This window comes from Notolabrus celidotus, chromosome 13 (assembly GCF_009762535.1).
Source record: "Notolabrus celidotus isolate fNotCel1 chromosome 13, fNotCel1.pri, whole genome shotgun sequence".
Taxonomy (NCBI): domain Eukaryota; kingdom Metazoa; phylum Chordata; class Actinopteri; order Labriformes; family Labridae; genus Notolabrus; species Notolabrus celidotus.
The window spans coordinates 3,248,512-3,267,418 of NC_048284.1; the positions used below are offsets into that span (position 1 = coordinate 3,248,512).

Consider the following 18,907-nt stretch of genomic DNA (forward strand, 5'->3'; position numbering starts at 1 on the left):
CCGTCCCTCAAAGTGATTTAATGTGGCTTCATGTAGCTGGTCTGCAGAAAATGACCCTCCCTATATGAGCATGTGTCTGTGTTTCCTGTGCCTTTATGAATGAACCTGCTGCTACTGATGCTTTAGATAATTCACTGTTCACTAACCCTAAACCTGGGAGTCATCTGGAAACAAAGAAAGGCAGAAAACTCATTACATTTTCTAATTTCAAGGTTTTATTTCAAGGTTAGCTACAATTTCTGTTGATATTTTTTACTGTAACGGGTAAAATGTACAATTTTTAGATCATTAAGAAAAAAAAGATTCTGGTAGACATCTCACGACCCCCCATTTGTGTCTCACGACCCCCCAGGGGGTCCCAACCCACACTTTGGGAACCCCTGGCATAGCCTGTACTGAGCATGCTCACAAAGGGTAGATAGATATTAGTGAATCTTAATTATGTAGTCTGCACTCTTTGTCATATTATCACAGAAACCCATGTAGCAAGTAACAGTGGCGAGGAAAAACCTCCTTTAACAGGCAGAAACCTCGAGCAGAACCAGACTCATGATGAACAGCTGAAACCGTTGCACTAATGATCTGATGACTCTGGTCTTCCCTGCTCCACTTTAGCTCCTGGAGTCTCGGGGAAGCAAACTCCCGTCTGTCATACTACGACGGCCTGATCCAGCTGAGCTACAGCAACGGCTCGCAGTACAACAACAAAGGACACACGTTAAGATCCACGCTCATCTCCTTCCTCTGTGACCCAGAAGCCGGAGCTGGAAAACCGGAATTCCAGGTAAGACTCCTCCCTTCCTCTTTCCCTCCATTGTTTGAACTGCTTCTCCTCCTCCTCCTGTTGTGTGTTTGTTCTCATGTCCTCACTTTAAACTTTCAATCTTGTGTTTATTTTTTGACTCCAGGCTGAGGACAACTACACCTACAACTTCCACTGGTACACAGCCTACGCGTGTCATGAACGCCCTCACGAGTGTTTGGTGACAGACCCTCAAACTCTGGACCAGTACGACTTATCCAGGTAACATGAAGGAACCAGGACTTCCTCATGATCAAGAGAAACTCAACAAAAAGATTCAGTCCTGTGTTAGACATCTCTGTCCTCATCCACACCTTCTTCTTCTCCTCCGTCCGTCCTCCAGCTTGTCACGCTCCTCCTCAAACTGGCAGGCCATGGACATGACCGACACCCTGAACCGGAAGAAGTACTACATCAACATCTGTCGGCCGATCAACGCCGTGCCGGGCTGCGACCGCCACGCATCCGTCTGCCAGACGAAGTACATATCAGAACAGGTCTGTAAAGTCCAGAAGACGATGTGGAGAACAGAACAGTAGATAAAGACAAAACCTTGTCCAGGTGTACTCTCAGGTCCTCACTCTCATGTATGACAGTGGAAGCACTAAACTCAAACTGGACTCACAGAGCCTTTACTGAACTGAAGCTGCAGATTGTAACGACTGATTCTAAGCCACCTAGAAGTTGTTGTGTGACGTATTTGAAAGCAGGTTTTATCATCTCTTGAATCCTAAATCTAAACCTCTTCCTGCCGTCTGTACTCAGGGCTCTCCTAAAGAGGTGGTGTCAGTCAGTAACATGGGAATATCCAAACGAGGACCGATCATCGAGGGGCGGGACCGGCTGCTGCTGGAGTTCACAGACGGCTCTGCCTGCGTGTCAGACGGCAAGGAGCTCACCTACACCACACTCATCCACCTGGTTTGCTCCAGAGGGTCTTCGGTGAGTCTGCAGCTCACGGATTAGACTGTGTAGTGGATTAAAGCATGTCAACATGTGTGTGAGATGTGACTCTGTTTATGTTCATCGCTCTGCAGTCTATGAGTCCACGATTCCTCATGTACCAGAACTGCACCGCCAGTTTTATTTGGGAGACCAGAGCGGCCTGCGCCATCAAAACCACCAAGAAGGATGTGAGTTCAACGAAACTACAATGTCTACTTCTGTTCAGAACATTGATTTGCACACTTTTTAAGGCTGTGAAGTTTATGTGATGTGTCTCTGTGTCTCAGAGCTGTTCTGTGGTGGATCCAAACACCGGCTTCGAGTTCAACCTGCAGCTTTTGGCCTCAAAGACTGGATACAGGACTACTGCGAACGGGAAGGACTTCCTGGTGAGACTCTTTTTATGTTTTCTAGACCGTACTCTATAAGATCCAGTCCCATCTTACAGACAGGACTCAGTCTGATCTCATCTTAATCCACCATGAGCAGAGCACTTTGCAGCATTTAGCAAGTTACAGTGGCAAGGACAAACTTCCTTTAACAGGCAGAAACCTCCAGCAGGACCAGACTCATGTTAGACACACATCTGCTGAGACCATGTTGGAGAGAGGGATAGAGGGAGATAAAGAGAGAGAGAGAGATGATAGTAGTAGTTGTAGCAGCTGGAGTCTACCGTAGAGTAACCTATGAGACAAGGCAGCTCAGGGACTCCAGAAAGGTCTATGGTTAGTCACTTTAATGGGACAGGAAGAGTTAAAGTGTGTCAGCTCCCTCGGCAGTCTAAGCCTATAGCAGCATAACTAAGACCTGGTCCAAGCCCGATCCAGCTCTAACTATAAGCTTTATCAAAAAGGAAAGTTTGAAGCCTACTCCTAAAAGTAGAGAGGTTGTCTGCCTCCCGGATCCTGCTTCGTAGATGATTCCAAAGGAGAGGTGCCTGATATCTGAAGGCTCCACCTCCCATACTATGTTCAAACACTGACCCTTCTCCTCCTCCTCCTCTGAAAGGTGAACATCTGCGCAGACGCAGCAGAATGTGGAAAGGGCATGGCTGGCTGTGAGCTGGAGGAGGGGCATCCGCTCAACCCTGTAGGAGTGGAGAAGACCCTCCAGTACTCCACTGACGGTCTGCTCCAGCTCACATATAAAGGACCTCTTGATACTCCAACAGGTGAGACGGATGAAGAAGCCTGTTTGATCTTTACAGTCAGTTATGCTTTCCTTATGTTGGCTGTGATCAGATCAAGTAATCCAGAATAGTCATCATCACATTTTCCTTCTCGTCTCTTCTCCACGTCTCCATCAGCCACTCGGGACACCTTCACCATCAACTTTGTGTGCAACCAGACCGCTCACCCCGGCTCATTGAAGCTGCTGCAGGAGGAGTTGAGCACATCTAGTCACGTGGTCCACAACGTCCTCTTCGAGTTCTCCACCGCTCTCGCCTGCATCCCCGCTCCCGTCGACTGCCAGATCATCGGTATGGGAATACTCACGCTGGAACAAACACGGCTCTTGTTTTTCTGTGAATGTTGAGTAGTGAATTCTTTTCTGTCACTGCTAGACTCTCACGGTAACGAGTACGACCTGAGTCACCTGATCCGGAATGGAGATGACAGCCCGTGGATCGCGATAGAGACCGGTGCGGCCCAATCACGCAGCTTTTACATCAACGTCTGCAAACCTCTTCCTCCTGTGAGCAACTGTCCAGGTCTGTGTGCACACCTTTGTCTCTTTAATTTGTCTCCACCTGCACAGAGTCATGATATTACACTGGTGTTCAACTAGATGCTTGCTAGTTCTAAAGATGTTCCCTTCCTGTCTGCAGTGGGTCCTCTGGGTGCTTGCGCTGTCGTTGATGGTAAGAGCATGAACCTCGGGTACGTCCAGTCCCGTCCACAGGCAGCGGAGGACGGCTCCATCAGCATCGTCTATCAGAACGGAGATCAGTGCGACTCCACATCGCACTACTCCACACGCATCATCTTCCAGTGTGACGACAACCCGGTGAGTATCAGAGCCGCCACGGCGACTCTCTGTACTCTGCTCTATCTGATCTGCTGTAATGGATTCTTAATTCAGAAAATTAACATCAAGATGGATTAGAAATGACTGGAACAATCAGTTAAGACTGTATTAACTCAGTTAGGCATTTTCTTCATGTAATCCAGGAAGTAGAGTCATCTTCTCACAGACTTTGATAGAATTTGACTTCTTTTGCTACAGCCAAGTCTCCCCCTAATGGACATTAGAGAGAATGCAGGCTAAGAGAACTTCATTATAGTCTCAGTTCTATATCCACAAAAGATGCTTATGCACAAACATTCTCAACTCAGCTCATTTTTATTTATATAGCACCTTTCATACCTTCAAGCATGCAGCCCAAAGTGCTTCACAAAAGATCATAGACCCAGAAAATAACAGCAAGAGGTACAAGATACGAGGCTAAAACAAGAGAGAGGGAAGTAAGATTAAAAACTTAAAAATTAAAATTAAATCAATAAAATTAAATAAGATAAATATCAATAAGACAATAAGATGAAATCATTACAATAAAATGAATAAAATCAATCAGATAAATACCAGAAAAATCAAATAAAACCATTTCAACAAATGAATAAAATAAATCAGATAAATATAAAGCATATGATAAAATTATCTTGCTATATTATATTATGTTATATTACATTATTATTTTTTACTACAACTCACGGTCATATTACACACCCATATTTATTTTTATTCATTAATTAATGTCTCATTACCAACCATAATCACACCATGTCAACCTGTCACTACTGAACCATTTTTAATACTGTTTGTAATTACTGCAATTAATCTAAATTCCATTTGTAACATTGTATTTTATCTTTATTTTTTATTTTTTAATTTCTTTTCTTTTCTTTTCTTTTACTTATTGAAACTTCTTCTTGATTGTAATTATGTCTGGGTTGCTGTAACAACTGAATTTCCCCCCCTGGGGGATCAATAAAGTAATATCTTATCTTATCTTTAATCAATACAATACAATGAATAAAATAGAATCAGATATATATAAAAATAAATCAAAATTATTAAAGTAAAATCAATAAAATCATGTATATATATATATATATATATATATATATATATATATATTAAAATCATTACAACAAAATATATAAGATAAAATCAGGTAAGTAGCAGAAAATAAAAGAAAATCATTCCAATGAAATGAATAAAATATAATCAGATAAATACCAGAAAAATAAAATCAAATAAAAACAAAAATAAGAAATGAGAGGGAAGATGGAAGGCTCAACATACTACAGTGACTTTAAGCCTTTTTAAGAGTTAGTGAAAGGTGGAGAAGTTCATGTTTAAAGCACAGTATATTATTTTTATGGTTTTGGAGCCCCACTGTCTATCAGTTGATCTCTATCTCTAATCCCACTCGGCTCTTACTGCCCATCTATCCTCACACTTGAGTGTTAGGGAGTCTTACAGCCGCTTCAGACCGGATGTGTTATGTCTCCAGAACGGCTTGATTTAATTTCAGCATTCATGTTAACAGATTAGACAGTTCATTCCACTTGCATGAGCAGCACGAGCAGCATGAGTCACATGTCTCACGTCACAGCTTCTTTCTTTCTGTTTGTTAGATCACAAGAACGAGAGGAGGAGGAAGTTTTTATTTCAGACTTTTGTAGTTATTTTCAGTCACGGCTGCTGTTTCAAACACATCTTCTCATGACACCAAATGTGACACCCTGAGTAACACTTCCAGGGCGAGGAGCTGATTAAAAAAGGGGTTATTATCGTGTTCCCTTCCTTTTTAATGTGTTGTGTCTGTCTGTCTGTCTGTCTGCAGGGCTCCCCCATGTTTGACCGCCTAGACGGCTGTGAATACGTCTTCATCTGGACGACGTCAGAGGCCTGCCCCATCAAGAAGTCCGAAGGTTAGAACATGTTTGAATATCAGACGATAGAAGCAACATTTTAAGCTTTAATCTGCTTGTATTCAAAAGATGTCAAACAGCATTTCATAAAGGGATGATGACGTTTTGGTCTGCTCCTCCCAGGTCGTGACTGTAAGGTTCGTGACCCCAGGAGTGGCTTCGAGTTCAACCTGAACTCTCTGAAGGGGCGAGACTACCAGGTCCGGAACGAGAAGTACATCTACCACCTGTCCGTGTGTGAGGGGCTGCAGAGGGGCATCTGCACCCACAAAGACACGGGCATCGAAACCGTCTCCTCCTGCCAGGTGGACGGAGACAACCACAAGATTGCAGGTACGAAATCCCCCCCCCCCTCCTAAAAGAAAGGAAACTGTGCGACTTCATGCCATCACTCTCACACTCATATATTTGTGTCTGTTTGTGCAGGGATGTCAAACCAGGTTCTGAGCTATGTGGGTGACCAGCTCATCCTGAACTACACTGAAGGAGAGACCTGTCATAAGATCTACAGAAGAACCACAGAGGTCTACTTCTCCTGCCACCCTGACCGCCATCCTGTGAGTTTTACAGAGTCCAGATGTTAGAATACGAGTGATCTGATACCTGTGCAATAACAAAAATATGACAGCTGTGTTCAAGATATTTCTAAAATGTACTCTTAAGAAGGTTCCTCAGAGAAATCTATGACAACTCTTGAACAGCAGACTTGTTCTCAAAGTGACTAATGCCATGTCCTCGTAAGTTTGAAGCTCATGCTCAATGTTCCTAATTAGCATAGTTATACAGACCTTAAACGCCCATATAAGGGCATGACGCTGCAGGGCCACACACATAGATAACACAGGCGCATGAGAGGAAGAGGAGAGACATCTGGAATGTGCAAATTAAATTAAAGCAATTGGACTCAAAGTAAAATGCTGATTTAGTTGATCTGAAATGGAGGCAGAGCTGCTGGAAGTGAAACACAAATAAGCTGATTTATTTAAGTCATATTTTAAAGCCTCAGTAGTGAATGTAAACAAATATATTCACTGTTATCACTCGTTCAAAGAACAGAAATGCTGCGCTGACAAAGTGAAATAAAAAGATTGATCTCAAATCTGAAGGAAAGTTTCCTGAGACAGACAAAGCTTTTCTCAACTTTTAGTCCAAGAACTGATCTGATTGGACGGTGACTTTATTCTAAAAGCTGTAAAATGATTGAAATGTGACAGATCAGTCACTAAATACCTGTGTGTGAAGGTGAGTTATTGATGGTGAGAGTAAGTTTTCCTCCCATTGATAAAAAGAAAAGATATGAAAGTGACTTATTGGAATAAATCTAAAGTAATTCAACTTGTTAGACTTCTAATATAGAAATATCTGGCCATGTTCTTCCTCTGTGGGCAGCCTGTGTGCTAGTTAGTCCAGCAGGGGGCAGTATTCACTCACCGTATGATCATGAAGCTGCAGCCTTGTGTACTGCACACGTTTCTGTACGATCAATCTCCCTCAGGTCTTCATCTCAGCTCTCTAACTCTCTGCTGTGTTTGTTCTCTCGTTCAGGGAGTCCCAGAGTTCTTAAAGGAGACTCCAGACTGCACCTACCTGTTCAGCTGGCCCACCGCTCTGGCCTGCGTCCCGGTCAAAACCACCAGCTGCTCCTACAAGTAACAATCCTCCACCACCTCTTGTATTCCGCATCAAACACTCTTTTCTCCCTCTAACACACATTTACCTTCATTTCATGGCATGGATTCAGCAGAGATATTTAAAACCTTACAAACACATCACACTCTCCATGTTTTATTTCCCTCAGTGACGGTCAGGGTCACTCGTACGATCTCTCCCCTCTCGCCATGGACTCTCGGAACTGGGTGGTGGAGCCCTCTACTGTGGACACAGGGAAACAGTATTTCATCAACGTCTGCAGGTCGCTGGTGCAGCAAGGAGGTCAGTGTGCATGCTCAATCACATGTTCTCTTTATGCAGTGAAGCATCTGGTAGAAACAGGATCTAGCTTTACACAATTCAACCTACAAGAGAAGTTTTTTAACGTAGGTTTGCTTTGTTGTCAGGTTCATGGAAGTGTCCGTCCAGCGCAGCGTCCTGTGTGAAGGTGGGAGATGAGTATGTGAGTCTAGGCCAGCTGGAGTCGGGGCCGACGTGGGACAGGAACGTCCTGAAGCTGCAGTACAGCAGCGGCCAGGCCTGTCCTGACGGGCACCGCAACAGGACCAGCATCATCCGCTTCAAGTGCGACAAAGACAAAGTGGTGAGGGACTTCAAAGATTCCCTTTTCAACGTGAAGCAAAAAAACAACAAAAGCCATCTATATTATTTTTCAGAAGAGCCTCTTAATCACTGACGTTTACTAAACTACATTAATTACTGTATTCTACACCAAGCTGGAACCTCCGGTCTTAAAATATGAAGCGCATGCAGAAGTTCGAAAAACTGCAGTTCATCGAGCGTCCACTAGAGGCGGGCTGGAGAAACACAGGAAACCACATACACACCCATTCAAAGAAGACGATCTTTACAGCAGAAATAAACATGTTTACAGTCTGGTTCAAAAAACAGTTTAGGTCTACGTTGCTAATTTTAGGGCATGCCTGACTTGATTGACAGGCAGGCACCCTGTAGCTGTTAGCAAAAAGGATGCAGGCCCACCTCTTTACCTCACACTAGCTCGGACGAAGTTAGGTTGAGTTCAGCATTTCCGATATGGCACCCAGTGACGATCGGCTTCAAATCAGCGTTTCAGAAACAGATGGGTGACGTCACGGATACTACGTCCATTTACTATACAGCCTATGGTTCTACTATGAAATTATAGACAGGTATTAAGTGTAAAAGCTGAGAAAATCTGGATCTATGAAAACTTAAAAACGAACATCTAACTCCTCAACCTGTCGGCTAAATATTTTGTTAAAGCTAGGGTTGGTAGTCACAGAAAACTAGCATGAATTTGAATGTAGCATTTCCTCAGGACTCATTTTAGCGCGTTCACGCACAACCCTGCTCAACTCTTTTCCCACATTTGAGAAACTTTCCAAAGAAGCTCTGTGTTTTGAAGGGTACTGTAAAAGGCAATAAAGCAGAAATAGTGAGGGGTTTTAAGAAGTGTCTTCTTATCTCTCATGCAGGACTCCAGGCCCACTCTGATCTCGGCCATAGAGGACTGTGTGTACTCCTTCCTCTGGTTAACCGCTGCCGCCTGCCCGCTCAACGCCATCCAGCACGACGACTGCAGAGTCACCAACCCTGCCACAGGTTAGAGCTCCTCTGAGCACGATTCAAATATGAATGCACATGAACAGAGCAGAAGTTCATCTTCACACTGCAGCTTTCATGAGTCAGTAAAAGTCCTTCCTCCTCTCCTGCAGGTCATTTGTTTGACCTGAACCCTCTGACAGTGGAAGGAGGTTACACCGTGTACGATCATCAGGACAACAGGAAAATGTTTCGCATGAACGTCTGTGGAAACATGACTAATGCTGGATGCAGCCCTGAAACTGGTACGTACATTTACCCAGGTATTCAGCCGATCCTCTTTAAAACACACAACTCTCTGTCTCTACTCGGTGTCTGTCTTAAATAGCATCAAGCTACTTCTTCAACTTATAAATTAAAGACAAGATGCAAAGATACAAGATGAAAGCAAGATCTAAGAAATATTTTCCTGTATTTGTGTCCTCAAGTTTCACGCTTAGGATCTGATCAAGTTTTCATGAACAGAAACAGAAAACGTCCACAGTGATAGATTTGCAAAAGCTCAAAGGCTCAAAGGTCACCCACTCACGTCATGAAGTCTTCAACACACGCACACAGAAGTAACTCAGATCAGCCTTCAACTAGGCAGAGTGAGGTAATACTTCAGTGGAATCAACCTTTAACTCGTCAGAGCTGCAAGACCCAACATCAAGACCGGATCAGATCCAGTCCCATCTTACAGACAGGACTCAGTCTGATCTCATCTTAATCCACCATGAGCAGAGCACTTTGCAGCATTTAGCAAGTTACAGTGGCAAGGACAAACTTCCTTTAACAGGCAGAAACCTCCAGCAGGACCAGACTCATGTTAGACACACATCTGCTGAGACCGTGTTGGAGAGAGGGATAGAGGGAGATGAAGAGAGAGAGAGAGATGATAGTGGGGAGACGGATAGTAGTAGTTGTAGCAGCTGGAGTCTGGCACGTCCACAGCAGCAGGAACCTACAAGACAAGGGAGCTCAGGGACTCCAGAAAGGTCTATGGTTAGTAACTTTAACAGGACGGGGGGAGTTAAAGTAAATGAAAGGCATAGAGAGGGGAGCCCAGTGTGTCAGTCTAAGCCTACAACAGCATAACTAAGACCTGGTCCAAGCCTAAACCAGCTCTAACTTTAAGCTTTATCAAAAAGGAAAGTTTGAAGCCTACTCTTAAAAGTAGAGAGGGTGTCTGCCTCCCGGACTCTGACTGGTAGATGATTCCAAAGGAGGGGTGCCTGATAACTGAAGGCTCGACCTCCCATACTACTTTTAGGGACTTAAGGTACGATGAGCAGGCCTGCATGTTAGGAGTGCAGTGTTCGAGAGGGGTGATAGGGCACTATGAGATCTTTAAGATACGAAGGTGACTCCCTTAAACAGGCAGAAACCTCCAGCAGGACCAGACTCATGTTAGACACACATCTGCTGAGACCGTGTTGGAGAGAGGGATAGAGGGAGATGAAGAGAGAGAGAGATGATAGTGGTGAGACAGATAATAGTAGATGTAGCAGCTGGAGTCTGGCAGGTCCACAGCAGCAGGAACCTACGAGACAAGGGAGCTCAGGGACTCCAGAAAGGTCTATGGTTAGTAACTTTAATGGGACAGGAGGACATTCATCTTCACTGTAAGGTCCTTCTTACGGCTTCTTATAAGATTTAAAGGACTAAAAGGTCACGATGGAAACACTGCAGACTTTGGCGAAATCATGGGTCAGTGTGATCTAGATGCAGTTCTTAAAATATCTAAATATAATTTTCTCTGCTACATTTTTCCCCTTTTGTTTCCCTGAAAACAGAAATTCGTTTTTTCAGCCTTCTTCTTCCTTCAAATCTGATCATAAAACTGTGAAAAACACAACAAGCCTGCAGACGCTTTAATCCTGCCTTTTAAAGTCTGGGAGGAAAAAGCCGACAAAGCAAAGTTTTTCGGATTCCAACTTTGAACCAACAAGAAAACCACCCAACAAGGAAGCAGCGATGTTTTCAAGAACTCATTGACTTCCTGTGGTTACTGTTTACTCTGTCAGACGCACAGACGGTTTATGTAACACCATGAACATCTCTGAAAGCGTGATGATAGATTTAGGATTGCTTCACCTCTCTGATGATTGACAGCTCTTACTCAAGGGCTTTAGTAGATGAACTGCAAACTGGAGGACACTGAGGGCACAGATGTCAGATTTTAATTCAGATGCAGATTGCTGTGATTGACGTATTTAAAAAAAAAAGAGGGTTCCCTGTTTGCAAAGAATATATTAAAGGGAAGTCTGATGAAAGTCTGGAGAGTGTGTTTTGGAGTTCAGGAGGAAAGCTTCTGGTGAATTCTAGGCGTCCCATGAGAAAAGAGTTGTTCTCCACAAACTGTGCTAATCTGAAGATAGAAAACGTAACAGAGAAGTACCAACCTATAACATTTTAAAGCACTCTAATACATCTGAATGCACTTTGTTGTTCTAGCCGTGTGCATCAAGGACGGCAACACGGTGGTGAGCGGAGGTCAGGTGAGCAGGAAGCTCTCCTACAGGGATCACGTTCTGGAGCTGACGTATGAAGGAGGAAGTCCCTGTGCTGCAAACCCAACTCTGCAACACAAGACCGTCATCCACTTCATCTGCAGGTACCTTCACCTTTTACAGAGCTATGTGGAAACACGGTGAATGATGTCGCTCAGATACTTCTCTCTTGAAGTTAATTTGGTTTGTAAAGCTGCAGTGAGGCTCTTAGCGTCCCCATTTCTGCAGCAAGTGACTCTGAACTAACACAGCTGGTGTGTTCAGGAGCAGATCACTAAAAACGACATAACACCTACCTGCACTTTGAACTTATGTAACCTTTAGTGAGGTAAAGGTAAAGGTATGATAAATCATGTCACTTCCCGTGGAATATAAGTCCTCTTATGTCTTCTTTTGAATCATGCATCCAGCAGAGAACATTCACTTTGATGTGACTCAAAGAACCTGACAGGAAGTCGTGGCCTTGTGGCTTTTCTTTACGTCAAGTTGACACAGGATGCGCCACGCTTTGTTACGTCAGCGCATCTCAGCTCCGTCTCCGGATTGTATTTGGATGGAGCAGAGAATATCGACCAGGACAGGAAGTCAGGCACAAGAATGACATGCAGCATCTGCTCAATTTCAAAATAAAACATCATATATGGACTCCCATTTAAAAAATGGTATAGATTAGAAATACTCATCGATTATGATTAACATCCGGGATCCAGGTCGACCACAACAGGACTTTAAGATGATAACTGTGTCAGAAGGAAACAGGACAACAAAGTAGAGCAGAATTATTCTTATTAAACTCTAAACCTGCAAAAACTAAACCTTATAGATATGCAGCTCGAACTAGGCATACTAACTTAACCCTCAAAGACCTCAACCATCTTTGGGGGCGCCAGACTCCTGAATTTATTTTGAATATGCTGAATGAGACACATGTGGTATCAATGGAAAGCAGAGAATGTCCGCTGTGACTGAGTTTTTAAAGCTTGTTGATAGGATTAATGGTTCAAAAGTTATCAAACATTTAAGAACAAGTAGCCGCCGCCGCCGGCTGTCTAGGTCTTTGAGGGTTAATAAGCAGGATGCACGCCATCAGACGGAGCAAACCCGTGGCGCTGACAGAACACGTCACACACGCCCCCTGTTTAAATTGGATGTTACTCTTTACCCCTTGTTATACATTCACTCCTCAGAATTCAAAATTTTAGATCAACCTGCCCCAGGTGTTTTCTGGAAATGCTCTCTCACACATGTCCTGATACAGCAGAAGACTTTACTGTGAATTCTCTTTGCTCTCACAAATCTTCTCACCACAGCTTCTTGCTAAAAGTTCTCCAGGAGAACTGGCTGAAACAAAATCAGAATACAATCTGCATGCCTGAAAAGTGTCTCTCCTCCAGGATATATTCATTATTTAAGACTACAACTGTTTAAATTGACAGAATTTACCACGTATGTATCTGTCATGTTAAGACTGAGAATGTTCTTAATGTTACTTTCTGTTTGCACAGGCCGGCTAACATGGACTCGTCCCCTCCAGAGCCCGTCCTCATCGACTCAAAGGCTGAGACCTGCACACACTACTTCTCTTTCCACACACCCCTGGTGTGCGAGCAGACAGTAAGTGTGTCCTCAGGTGTTTTTTGTGAAGGAGCTCACTGCAGGATGTCTCTCTGACATTTCTTCTGTTCCTTTAACTCTCCAGGTGAAGTGTTCGGTGCAGAACGGCTCTGCCTTCATAGACCTGACTCCTCTGATTCATGTCAGTGGATACTACACCGCTACAGGTCAGTGAGCACACATGGAGCTGCATTACTCTAAACCAGTGAAAGTCTCATAGATTAACTGCTGCCTCGTTTTCTTCTCCTGTCAGACGATGCAGTGGATCAAAGTGACGAGTCTCCAGACTTCTACATCAACATCTGTCAGCCTTTAAACCCCATCCCAGGAGTCACCTGCCCTCCTGGATCAGCTGTGTGCATGGATCCTGATAATGGACCTCCCATTGTAAGACCGCGACTTGAAACCGAAGCTTTGACTTCATGTGTTAATCATCCTTCTTCCAGTCTCTGTCCAAACTGCTCCCTTCATCCGTGTCTCTGCCTCTTAAAGGACATCGGGCGAACCACCAGCGGCCCTGAGATCAACTCTGCAACAGGAGAACTCTCCATCACCTACCACAGCTCCACCCAGTGTGCAGCTGATCCGTCCCAGAACTACACCTCCACCATCATCTTCACCTGCCAGAGAGGCCTGGAGCTGGTCAGTGCGACCTTCACTTCCTCTGTAACAAGAACATATACACGCACACATACGCTGTGAACTCATCAGTGTGTTGCCTTCCTTTCCTCAGGGCTCTCCTCAGATGCTGAGGCTGCAGAAGTGCGTCTACCTGTTTGAGTGGGCGACCCCCATCGTGTGCTCGGACGCCACGCACACCAGCGGCTGCCAGCTCACGGACGCACAGATGCAGTTCACCTTCGATATGTCAGCACTCACTGGGGAAGTCCAGGTGAGCTCAGTCCTTCAGTTTGAGTCTCCTCTGAGCTGTGATGCCTCTACATAAGTTATTTTTGAAGCCTGAAATCATCAAATCATCACATAGATATCAGACAAAGAGATGAGAACAGCCTTTTACATCAGATACTGCTCCCGTGATGCTTCTGGGCTTCCTTTAAACACTTAACCTGAGCTGAGTCTCTTGTGTTTCAGGTTCCCGCCGGCTCCAGCACGTACAACATCAACGTCTGCAGCTCGGTGGCAGAGCCGGCTTGTAAGAACAGCGCGGTTTGCCGGGTGTCTGGATCCGGTTCGGACAAGTCAGCGTCTTCCTTCGGCATCAACAAGGCCATGACGATGGAATACAAACATGAGGTTCAGGCCGTCCTGATGAAGTACGGAGGAGGAGATCCCTGCCCACCAGGTAGGCGGTGGATCAGTGAGAGTAAATACAGGCTTTTTATCTCAGTGTTCAGTGATTACAGTGTTTGTTTGTTCTGTTGTGTGTTGTAGTGACAGACAAGGGCGAGGCTTGTGTGTTCCCCTTCACCCTCATGAAGAAGTCGTACACCGAGTGCACCAACGACGGGCGGACCGACGGCAAGAAGTGGTGCTCCACCACATCCAACTACGACACGGACAGGATGTGGGGATTCTGCAATGAAGGTGACCGACGAGATTTCAAATAAACTCTTCATAACTCTTGTTGCATTTTGTCACATGAGCATTTAAAGGTGACATAATATATTGGTCTAAGAGGTCTCCAAAATATGTCTTCAAAGTTTATTGCTCATAAAAACACTTTGAAATCAGATTTTGGTCTGCCTGAAAACCCCTCTTTTTCAGCCCTGCTCAGAACAGGCTGTTTTCTGTGTCTGTGCCTTTAAATGAGAATGAGCTCTCTGACCACGCCCCCTCAGGAAGTGGATGTGGCCTCGGCTGTCCAGCACATTGATCTAATGTTTACATGTTGGCTGAATATACCTGGCTGCTCACAGACCCGCGTTACTTCAACCCTCTGAATCTGATCCAGAATCTGATCCTGACGGAGAGGCGCCTGCAGCAGGACCTTTCTGAACCATTGGTCACAGATTTAGTGTTTCTTGTTGTTTTATTTGTCAGTATGTCGACGTGTGTCTTGGTACACAGCTACGAACATGTAGCTATGTGGCTATGCTAACTAGCGCTAGCACTTATCCATGACAAATAAAAATCATCCACTAGATCTTCAAATCTGCAGACGTGGGGAGTAAAACCGACCTTTGTGTTTATTAAGACAGCCTACAACTAGCATGCCTCCCTCCTAAGCTCCTTGTTAGCACACATGTGTGCAGGTAATGAAAAACAGAGGAGGGGTTGAGTTGTATTTTATACAGTCTATGGGCTGAACAAGCTCCGAGCTCTGACTTTCTGTTACAGACCGGATATTGTTGTGACGTATGAAAAACACTGAAATCTGAAACGGCTCGTTTCAGCACACATTTACAGAAAGGTGGAGAAATCAGAACAGGGGCAGAATGGATTCTTTTCATTTTCGGGGGGTTTGTAGACAGGGACACATATTTCAGGTAGAGAACCATTAAAAAGTCCATTTTGCATGATATGTCACCTTTAAATCTACCTCCTCTCTCTCTCTCTCTCTCTCTCTCTCTCTCACTCGCAGCCTCCGGTAAGCAACAGTCCTCCATATTGTTCACCTGCGACCAGGCAGCAGGCCACGGCTCCCCGCAGCTGCTCTCTGAGACGTCAGGATGTTCGGCCACTTTCCAGTGGAGGACCAGCAGCGTCTGTCCCCCGAGGAAGATGGAGTGTAAGCTGGTCAGCCAGCATCAGACCTTCGACCTCCGGACTCTGTCGTCCCTCACCGAGCCGTGGAAGTTCAGCCACAAGGGAGACTCGTAAGTTTCATCGTGTGTTTGTCTCTAAGAACTTTAAATAATGAGACCTTCCTCTTGTAAAGTGAAGAGATATTTTTAACAGAGGAGGACTCACTGTTGAAGCAGAAGCATTATCTCTTTCTCTTGTAAGCTGAGGCGTGAATGAATGATATAGGGTGGATCCCAAAGCTCTAAAGTTCCATCCTCCACTTGCATCGTTCACTTGTGTCTAAGTCCCTCCCACAAGAGATGCAAGGAAGTGAAGAGAAGGAGAGAGGAAACAAGGAGATCTGTTTTAAGTTACCGGGAAAATAGAAATTTTTCAAACCCTGTGCTCATTAATGATCAGCCTTATATCAAACTTAATTAACCTGACAGGAAATTTAACAAGTGTTTGTTTCTATTTTGCAGTTATAGTACAGAAAGTTTACACCTTTATTGATAGAGGAGAGGACAGTGGGTAGTGTAGGAAACTGGGAGAGAGTGGAGGGAGTCACATGCCGGTAGGAGGCCTCAGGCAGAAGGACTTGAAACTGACACATCTTGTAACTCTGGGGGAATTCAAGTCAATCATGAAATACAGAGAAACAAGCTCAACTGGATCTTGTGATTGCACTGTGTAATCATGTAACCATGTGAAACTGTGACCGTATTCTATTTGTGTTGTTTTGTGTGCTTGTTGTGTGTTGTAACCTGTTTTGTGATGCCGTCTTGGCCAGGACACTCTTTTAAAAAGAGGTTTTAAATCTCAATGAGTCTCTTACCTGGTTACAGAAAGAAAGAAAGAAAGAAAGAAAGAAAGAAAGAAAGAAAGAAAGAAAGAAAGAAAGAAAGAAAGAAAGAAAGAAAGAATAATTCTCTTCATGAAGAAAAAGACGAGACCCAACAGGAAAATGAACAGGAGGAATTACTGATCATGCTTTAAACTTTCATCAAACACTTTTTAATCTCAGCTCATCACACACTGAATGTTTAGAAACAGACGTATGTTTATGATCTGTTTCAGGGCAACCTTAGTGACTGTTTAAAGGTCCGTGTTTTCACCGTTATTAAACTCTGGTGAAGTTTCAGAGAAGTCCAAGCCGCTAAAGTGTCCAATCAGTGAGTGAAATTCGAGAAGGGGGCGTGTCTATCAGCGAAAAGTCTTCCACCAAGGTTGCTCTTGTGTGTCCTCTCTCATCACTCCTCCAATTAGTCTCCTCTGTCCTCTCCTCTGTCCTCTCCTCTGTCCTCTCCTCCGTCCTCTCCTCTGTCCTCTCCTCTGTCCTCTCCTCTGTGCTCTCCTCTGTCCTCTGTCCTCTCCTCTGTCCTCTCTCCTCTGTCCTCTCCTCTGTCCTCTCCTCCGTCCTCTCCTCTGTCCTCTCCTCTGTCCTCTCCTCCATCCTCTCCTCTGTCCTCTCCTCCGTCCTCTCCTCCGTCCTCTCCTCCGTCCTCTCCTCTGTCCTCTCCTCTGTCCTCTCCCCCGTCCTCTCCTCTGTCCTCTCCTCTGTCCTCTCTTCTGTCCTCTCCTCCGTCCTCTCCTCTGTCCTCTCCTCCGTCCTCTCCTCTGTCCTCTCCTCCGTCCTCTCCTCTGTCCTCTCCTCTGTCCTCTCCTCTGTCCTCCAAGCATTGTTAAAAGCATTGGGATGCCACTTAATATGGCGGGTCAGTAACAACATAGGAGAGAGGAGACTGCAGTGAAGAGCTTTGGGATCCACCCATAGACCATAGACCATAGACGGTCTAGATTGCCTTCCTTGCTTCTATCACCGCCTAGTGGAGAATACATCTTCCTCTCAGTGGTGGATATTTGACTGCAGCAGAGTCACAGTTAACTTACAGCTAGATGTCCTGGTATGTTTTGCATCTCTGATATAAAGAGAACTTCAAATAAACTCAGTGAATACACAGTCTGTAAAAGATCAACAATCATGCAAAGTCATCCAGCACGATTTCAAGACTGAGTCTTGAGTTTGTTCAAAAGTGAGACACTTCCTGTTCCTCATGTCCTCAGGTATTTCATCAACCTGTGTCAGAGTATCCACGGTGGATTACCCGGCTGTCCGGAGGGAGCGACGGTGTGCCGACACTCAGCTGCAGGACAGACTCAGACCCTGGGCCGAGTCTACACCCAGAAAATGAGCTACGCTGGTGAGAAGTCAAGACGTGCATGTTTCATTCAGCTCAGATATCTTTGAGGGCCCTGTAACATCCAACAAAAGCTGCTGTAACATCAGAGTAAAGATAGAAACAAGCAGCAGTTATGTAAGCTCTTGTTTCCTCACAGCTGTGTTTAGACTTTGAGTAGAAGAACAGTTCATGATCACGATCTCCAACCGCTTCTGCAGATGGAAAAATCTCTGTGAGCTACTCGGCGGGAGACGAGGTCTGCAGCAACGGAGTGAAGGCCAAGACCGTGATCCAGCTGAGCTGCGGCTCCACTGTCGGACACCCGGCACTCATCAGGTAAAGAACACTTTCCCCCTTCAATCATTTTCAACTCAACTAGGAGAAGAAAGCTAACTTGACAGAAAGCTGAACGACACTTAGGTCACGCTTTCAGGAATCAAACAAAGAATGTGCTCACAGTTTGCATCGTCTGCAACTTCAGTTTTAATATTTAAACTTCCAAACATGCAGAAGGAGAAACCACACTCTACATCATCACTCATTCACTCTGTGGTTTCTAAGGGTCGGTTAATGACAGATCAGCATGTTTGTATTCAGAGTTAAAATGTCTCTGCTTTAACGTCATTTGCGTGAGACTCAACGCAGACGACGGACTTCATGTTATTCACTGACATACGTCTGAATCTCAGGATGAACGTGTGACAGTGAAGGCTTTAAAGTAGCTTTATATATCAGTCAAGTATAAAGGTTTACTCTTCTTCTTCTTCTATGTCTTAAAACTTGAGAGTTGACGTTTCTTTTTATACCTTGGTGTCTCTTCAGTGATTTTTTTTGTCCATATATCTTGTCAATCAATCAATTTTTATTTGAATGGCACCAACCCATAATAAGTTATCTCCAGACACCTGACACAAAAGGAGCAGGTACTCTTTGTTACCCTATTTAAAGAGACATCACTTTAATCCACCATGAGCAGAGCACTTTGCAGCATTTAGC

The 18,907-nt window shown here is 44.6% G+C and overlaps 1 protein-coding gene across 1 annotated transcript in view; it reads left to right on the top strand.

The window, feature by feature from the left end:
• The window catches only part of igf2r (insulin-like growth factor 2 receptor), a 49,956-nt gene that overhangs the window by 19,222 nt on the left and 11,827 nt on the right, over positions 1-18,907 (top strand). The window contains exons 15-43 of the mRNA XM_034700101.1: positions 616-784; positions 909-1,024; positions 1,146-1,299; positions 1,568-1,744; positions 1,840-1,935; positions 2,035-2,136; positions 2,756-2,918; positions 3,054-3,227; positions 3,312-3,458; positions 3,576-3,754; positions 5,598-5,685; positions 5,809-6,018; positions 6,112-6,242; positions 7,231-7,334; positions 7,484-7,617; positions 7,743-7,939; positions 8,814-8,940; positions 9,054-9,185; positions 11,377-11,536; positions 12,938-13,046; positions 13,132-13,213; positions 13,300-13,433; positions 13,539-13,688; positions 13,780-13,938; positions 14,139-14,349; positions 14,439-14,591; positions 15,589-15,823; positions 17,796-17,932; positions 18,130-18,247. Coding sequence (XP_034555992.1) covers positions 616-784; positions 909-1,024; positions 1,146-1,299; positions 1,568-1,744; positions 1,840-1,935; positions 2,035-2,136; positions 2,756-2,918; positions 3,054-3,227; positions 3,312-3,458; positions 3,576-3,754; positions 5,598-5,685; positions 5,809-6,018; positions 6,112-6,242; positions 7,231-7,334; positions 7,484-7,617; positions 7,743-7,939; positions 8,814-8,940; positions 9,054-9,185; positions 11,377-11,536; positions 12,938-13,046; positions 13,132-13,213; positions 13,300-13,433; positions 13,539-13,688; positions 13,780-13,938; positions 14,139-14,349; positions 14,439-14,591; positions 15,589-15,823; positions 17,796-17,932; positions 18,130-18,247 — 4,248 coding nt within the window. The remainder of the gene's footprint in view (positions 1-615; positions 785-908; positions 1,025-1,145; positions 1,300-1,567; positions 1,745-1,839; positions 1,936-2,034; positions 2,137-2,755; positions 2,919-3,053; positions 3,228-3,311; positions 3,459-3,575; positions 3,755-5,597; positions 5,686-5,808; positions 6,019-6,111; positions 6,243-7,230; positions 7,335-7,483; positions 7,618-7,742; positions 7,940-8,813; positions 8,941-9,053; positions 9,186-11,376; positions 11,537-12,937; positions 13,047-13,131; positions 13,214-13,299; positions 13,434-13,538; positions 13,689-13,779; positions 13,939-14,138; positions 14,350-14,438; positions 14,592-15,588; positions 15,824-17,795; positions 17,933-18,129; positions 18,248-18,907) is intronic.